This window comes from Sipha flava, unplaced genomic scaffold (genome assembly GCF_003268045.1).
Source record: "Sipha flava isolate LNK unplaced genomic scaffold, YSA_version1 2_pilon_pilon, whole genome shotgun sequence".
In the NCBI taxonomy this organism is placed as follows: Eukaryota; Metazoa; Arthropoda; class Insecta; order Hemiptera; family Aphididae; genus Sipha; species Sipha flava.
Window position 1 is genome coordinate 176,292 of NW_020272972.1, and position 7,337 is coordinate 183,628.

General features: G+C 27.2%; 1 protein-coding gene across 1 annotated transcript; it reads right to left on the reverse strand.

The window, feature by feature from the left end:
• Positions 1 to 689: 689 nt before the first annotated feature.
• LOC112686121 (vesicular glutamate transporter 1-like) lies at positions 690 to 5,949 on the reverse strand. The gene is made up of 10 exons (XM_025558268.1): positions 5,760 to 5,949; positions 5,150 to 5,288; positions 3,829 to 4,065; positions 1,996 to 2,170; positions 1,795 to 1,926; positions 1,535 to 1,663; positions 1,336 to 1,469; positions 1,125 to 1,267; positions 937 to 1,057; positions 690 to 868 (listed from the first exon to the last, which is right to left on the reverse strand). Exons 1-10 carry the CDS (start codon positions 5,783 to 5,785, stop codon positions 743 to 745), a joined length of 1,362 nt encoding a protein of 453 aa, XP_025414053.1. The 5' UTR covers positions 5,786 to 5,949; the 3' UTR covers positions 690 to 742.
• Positions 5,950 to 7,337: the final 1,388 nt, after the last annotated feature.

The window sequence follows — 7,337 nt, forward strand, 5'->3', positions numbered from 1 at the left end:
CTGGATAGTTTAAGGGGAAAAGGCCAGTGATGTATATTTTGTTTTGTTTGGTGGATTTAGATTTCCATTGTTGGTGCCATGTAATTTGTGTATTTGTTTTTAATTAAATTTAATACATCGATGCGAGAGATAATTTTAAGAGGTGATGATTGTGTGAATGTGGTAGCGTTTTTGGCAGTTTGGTCAGATTATTCACTCTCATTGATGTTAGAATGTCCGGGGATCCAGAAAATTTTAATAATAATAGTAATTATAATTTAAATTTTGAAATTGTTCTTATGGAGATTATGTATATAATTTTGAATATGGGTATTAATATCTGACGTCTTATGGGTGTTTTTGATGCTGTTGATTGCACTGAGTGAGTCAGTAAATATAATAGTGTCTGAGGATATGATTATTTATGATGTGTAGGGCTTTGAGGTTGGCATTCCGCAGTGAATATTGATCAAGCGTTTGGAAGTTTATGCATGAATTCTTGTTCGTTCCATATGACAGCTGCACCTACGTCGTTCTGGTCTTTTGAGACATCAGTATATATTTTTTCACTGTGGAAAATGTATGTTAATATTTTCCATAAGAATACATTTTATTTATAAATATATTTGTCTCATGCAATTATGATTTATGTTTTATCTTCAATAAAAATTATTATTTTCTTATCTAAATCTTCTTAAAAGTCAAAACCATTATAGAAACAAATAATATTATCAAATATATTTAAGTTTTATTTTAGCACTAATTATTTTTCAGTTTTAAGTGTAGCCCATGACTGTTGTTCTCCTGAAGCAAATATTGCATAAAATATTGCCCCAAATAAATATATGCCACTAGTAATTAAAAACAACCATTGCCATTCGTCTGCACTCTAAAAATATAAAATTTACATTTTAAAATATTTGATGAGTTAAATAATGGTATTGTGGAAATACCAACTTTATTTTTTATAATAAATCCAGTTAGCATAGGGCTTACAATACCAGGTATAGTTGCACATGTGTTGGAAATTGCCAGTAAAATGCTGGCATATTGGGGTGCTATATCCAAAGGGTTAACGCTAAAAAATATAAATATTGTATCAGCTGGTAAAAAGTATTTTTTTTTACAATTTAAATAAAAACTACCTGAATCCACTCCAAGCAAATGCACCAAGCCCAACAGCAAGTGTTAAATTAATTAAAAATCCAATTTTAGTGGTGGAATTTGCAGCTAAATACATGAAGATAGTTTGGCTTATAAAAGCGCTACAGTTGAATAGCTTTCTAATCTATAAAAATAAATTTAGAACTTTGTGTTTATAGTACGATTAATACCTAAGATTGAGTTCATATATACCTGTGTAGTTGTAAATATTTTTTTTTTCCTAAGCCAGTCGACAAAGAATCCACTTAATGGACAAGTAATAGACATGACAAGGTATGGTATTGCTGACAGAAAACTTCCTTTTTCAATACCAAATTTCATTACATCTATTGTCAAATAAATTAGTTAATTTATCATCATCAATATTTAAAAAAAAAATTATTAATCTGACCATTCATGAAGGTTGGTAATTGAGTAAATAACGTGTAAAATCCCCAATTCTCACAAAAATGGGCGCACGCTATTGACCACACTGGCATGGACGTAAATATATCTTTCCAGGGATAACTTGAAATATTAACTTAACAAAAATAGTTTTAACGATACTTATTAGTTATTTTCAATGCACACGTGTTATGCATTTGCCAAAATCATAAAATCAAAATGGTAAAGTAAAAAAAAACAAAAATATGGTTCAACGACAAATTTTACTTTTATTGTCATCCGTCGGACCAATTGAATCGATAATGTATCTAAGTTCTTCTTTACTTATGTGTTTATCTTCTACTGGAGATTCACTGATGCACATAAGCCAAACGACACACCATATTACAGCGATAAGCCCTTACAAAAAATATGGATTTAACGTTTATCTAATGCATTTTATAGGTATAAAGCTTTTGTGTATTATACCGGGTACATAAAATGTAGAAGGCCAACCATAATTTTCGGCTAACCATCCACACAGTGGATATCCAATTACCGTGCCCGTATAAGCGCCGGAGAAAGCAAATAACGTCAACCTAGTGTATTCGGCAGGCGGGGCCCATCTCGACCACACAGCAAGATTACTAGGGTAAACGACTCCCTAAATTGATAAAAACAAAAATAATGTCTTCCGTCAATAGTTAAGTAACAGAAACAATGAAATTATATTCCCATCTAAATCTTCAATATCTATCCATTGGCGCACAAACAGGAGGCGCTTAGCAACCCCAGTTTATTTTGAGGTAAAAATATTATTTTAAGAGGATTATTTTGTATTTATAAGAATGAGTAAACTCAAGTTTGGATTGGTGATGCACTAATGCTACGTACGTACAACTGACATACATATATTATACCTACATGTATGTATGTAGTTAGAGCAGCGATCCCCACCAGTGGCGTAATTAGGAATTTGGTTTGGGGGGGGGGGGGATTATAGGTTTTAGCAAAATCTATACAGCTCATACAATAACCCCCACCCCACCCCACCAGAACAAAATTTTAATAATAATAAATAGAGTAATCGTAATAATAATAAATTATATATAAGTAAATTTCCACATGATTTTAGTGTTGTCATGAATAAAACAATTTAAATCGTCAATTTTATCAGAGCTAGAGATTTAAATCACCGAAAATTTAAAGAATTTCTTTCCGAACTTGATTTCCAATAAATGATAATATGTTCCATATTGAAGTATGATGGCTAAGCAAAGGTAAAGTCTTGAACGTTTTTTTTTTCTCTTCGTGAAGAAATTAATTATTTATCCACGAACAAAAAGCTAAATTTCCTGAAATAAATTAATTAGCATTTCGGTATAATCTTGCATTCTTTGCAGATGTAACTCAAAGTTTAAATATACTTCAAACCAATCTGCAAGGAGAAAATAAACTTACATGGACAGTAAGATTTTTGCTTTTGAAGAAAAGCTCAAAATGTACACTGAAGTATCTGATAATGAGTTTTCCAAGTTTTCCCAAATTCGATTTAATGACGAAAGAAAATAAAAAATTTTCTGATGATACGGATATAGGAACTCTGAAACCTCAATTGCTTGAATTATTGGGCACTTTAAAAAATTTAATGAACAGTCGTTTCAATGATATTAAAAACTTAAGAAATCCATTTCGATTTATTGAAAATCCGTGGACAGTAAATACAAAAAAAATATTATGAACTGTAATAGTGTTTTATTGAAAAGCGAATTAATTGACTTACAGCTGGACATAACATTAAAAGATACTTTTAATGGTAAAAATAATGCAATGGAATTTTAAAATACACTTGAGGAACATCAATATCCTTCCCTTTTACCAAATGTAAAAGCTATTCTTACATTTTTTGGATCGACATATTTATGTGAAGTTAAGTTATTAAGTTAACATTTATAAAAAACAAATACAAAAATCGTTTGATCGAGGTGCATTTTGACGATTTACTGCGGTTGTCAACATCAAATACACCCGAAGACATAAACAAGATTATAAAAGAAACAGAGAGGTACCGTCCATCAAGTAAAATCAAATATATGTGAACAAATTGAAAAAAAAAAGTCATTTCATTAAGTACAATTTCAAATAAATTTAAATAATAATTCCTTGATGTCTTCAAATGTTTACATCATTATCATTATTTAAAAATTGACAAATATTTTTTCTAGAATTTTTGAAAGTACATAGATTTTATAATTATTTAAATATTGCGTCTATATTGGGCCATTATTAAATTATTTCTAAAATGTAAATTATTGTACAAACTTCTAAAAATCCCTCGATGACTCTGAAAACTATTAGAAGATAAACTGAATATCTGACAATCATGGGCGTAAATATGGTGAGAACTGCTGTGCTTAAGATTCCAAAACCGATCACTTTCACGCCTCCAAACTTCACGCCAAGTAGACCTCCAATCATTTGTGTACAGATGTATCCGTAAAAGAACGAACTTAAAATAACGCCTCGTAATTTTGGACTCCAATCGTCAAATTCGCTTGACTGAAAAAATTCTATAATTAATTATTTTTGTTAATAATATATATATATATATATATATATATATATATATATATATATATGTGTATTTAATAATAACTATTAGCTGATGGACCAAGGCTCAACTATTGAGGCTTTAATCCAATAATAATAGCAATACTGTTAACTTATTAATTATTTATAGTTTTTTTTTTTTTTATAATCATATATGTTCATAGTTTATACTTATAGTATTATATTGATAAGTTATTTAGTATTTAATTTCACAATTTTTCTATAAATCTTCTTCTCCTTCGCCTTTCTCCCAACTATTTGTGGTCGGCTATCCTTATCTTGAATTCCACTAGTCTTGATTTTCTACATCCCTACCCACACATCAACAGTCTATTTTCTCTCATCTTGTCCACTATTGACACTACACTAATAATACCTCTCAAATATTCATTCCTTATTCTATCTTCTCTTATCACTTCACTCATCCATCTAAGCATTCTCATTTTCACAACACTTACTCTATTATATTCTGTTATTATATTATTTATTTTTAATTTGACTATAAAAACAATATGCAAAAAAAAATATTACGTATTATATAAGTGTTATTAATTTTATATCGGACTTAAGAATTTTAATTAATTTAATAAAAATAAAACAAACATTATTTTTTATGTAACCATTATTATATTTTGATACCTAATTATATCTGGTATTTATAAATAGTATCTTTAACATTATTGTAGTATCTATCTAGAATCCTGTATCTCTCGTAGACGTACTACTATAAATACAATTTGTTATAATTTATACAAAATATAATACAATTTAAAAAAATAAACAATAAGAATTTAAATTAGAAAGTAATTATTTCGTGTAATATTACTACTATACATAAACATATTTTAACATGTTACTTTCCCATTCGTTCACTTATCAATATTGATATCAGTTTAAACTAGGTATATAAAACTTATGAATGAGTAGGTACATTTCATATTTTCATTAGTAACATCAAAAACTTCACGTATCTTTATGTAGGTATATATATATATAGGTATATAGGTACATCGTATATATTGAACATGCTTACCTTTGTATCCGAGGATGATGTCATGGCTACGATTCCTACACTTAAATTCACTCGAAGAGTGTAAACGTTGACAAAACCTAGAAATGCCAGGAATGCAACCAAGTTCCGGCGCTGTTTCCAAAACGGTGGCTGTCCATTTCTATTAAATTATGTACACAATATTGTATAAAGTATTTCTCAAATATTTTTAAAATATTTTCAAATAATTTCATATTGGTACAATTGTTCTAATTTGCTAAAAAAAGAGGTTCAAAGACATAATAAGAAAATTATTTAAGATTTACTATGTTACTATTATAGTATTTTACAAAAGCTAAAAATTAAAAATATAGAAAAGTATAATTAAATTATATTATATTATATTTTTTTTAAGCCATAATTTATTTTTATAACTTGTTGCGTAGAAGGAATACAAACAATAAATAAAATTGTAATCAAGATAATAAACATTGAATTATTTATGAATTTAAGTATTTTAAATAATATTGGATATAACGAAAACTATTTAAATACTTGTATACGAATACTTAATAAATCAATATAGGTACAATTTTTTGATGTATAATTTATAACTTCCATAATTTTAGTATGATAAAATAAGAAATATTACCCTAAATTTGTCTGTGTCTGGTCCATGGTAAACTATGTTATGTTTATGAAAACGCAGTAAGAAACAACTAATTTTATGATGTTAAATATTTAATTTTTATAGATAAGATAATTTAGCTACCAATATAATACAGTAAATTTGACTGTTCTTGTTTGTCAATGGTTGGAAGTGGTTTTAATTGTTTATAAATTGTATAATTCGAAAGTATATTTCTGAATAGTATTTTTAATTGTATGTTTATCTTTAACTGGGCCTTCGAATTAAGAATGCTAGTTTTCATAGGCTATTTTTGGAGGGGAATGAGTAGTGGGGATAAAGCTTATCCACGTCACTGTTGTTAAAATCACTTAATATTTATAATTAATGAAATAATGATATTTTCATTTACTCATCTAAACATTTTTTTTTAAATAAACTCTCAACCTTATACCGAAGTTATTCTCATGAATAAAAAATCAATTATCCCACCAATAATTTAAAATTTCAATTTGATTAATTTTAATCAATGACAAAGGTGTACAACTTTTATATCAAACATCACTGAGAATATTGTATAATACAACATACATTTTTTTTAGATTAGAATTAAAATGTTATCTGAGTAATCAGTGTACGATCTTATGTTTCACCTATTTCCAAAGGTCTTACCCATACAATTTTTTACAGAGCAATGATATCATAGTAGAACATATACTTTTTTTTATTGTTTATAGTTTTCAGTAATTTTATTAAATTATTTTTTAGGACGAATCAACAAATCTAAATAACGTGGCTCGTTCATACATTGTAATTACTTTGTGTCTTTGTTAATAATTTTTTTTATTTTTTTTTCAACATAATCATTAGAATTAATGTTATTAATGATTAAATGTTATATTGTAATTATTTATCACTTAAGTTGATAAGTGGCTTATTATAATTTTTAAGCTAGTTTATTATGCCTATGTACATATTATAAAACAGTTCATTTTGTTCATTTTTACAAGTATGTATTAACATTGATTATATTCTTTTTTCTTTATTATGAAATCAAATTCCAATTATCAATATATTTATATGTATAACTAATATGTTATCATCATTACAATAACAATAATAATAATTTTGTTTTTACAATGAAAATGATTTTTTTATGTTGCAATCGTGAGTAAACGTTTTAATCAATGATAAATTAAATTTTTCAGCTCACTAATTTTCTACCGAAATTATCACAAGCCCACTAACCCGCGTTTGGGACATGGTGCTTCATAAATTATTTTTTTATTAATTTAAGTTTTGAGAATGTACTTTTAGCACTTTTTACAATAACCGGTAATATAACAAATAAAATACCGTTAAGAAGTCAGAGAAATAACGTTAAGGATATAAAATTATACTCGTGTAAACTATTTTTAACACTTATTAATAGTCACTAAGTACTATCGCGTTGACGTCAAATAATCCGTATACAGTGTATACGTGATTACTGAACGTGTATAGTATACACGTTCAGTAACCACTAATGATTATATTTCGTATTATTTTAATATTCCATGATTTTATTTACTTGAACTGAAATCTTATTAAAAAGGAAAGAAT

Excerpts from the sequence above, each read along its gene's own strand:
- LOC112686121 (XM_025558268.1), bottom strand. The coding sequence starts at position 5,785 with ATGGACCAGACACAGACAAATTTAGG. Across the intron at positions 5,289-5,759 it reads CAGACACAGACAAATTTAGG|AAATGGACAGCCACCGTTTT; the intron begins GTAATATTTCTT and ends ATAATTTAATAG. Across the intron at positions 869-936 it reads GATTTATTATAAAAAATAAA|AGTGCAGACGAATGGCAATG; the intron begins GTTGGTATTTCC and ends TTATATTTTTAG.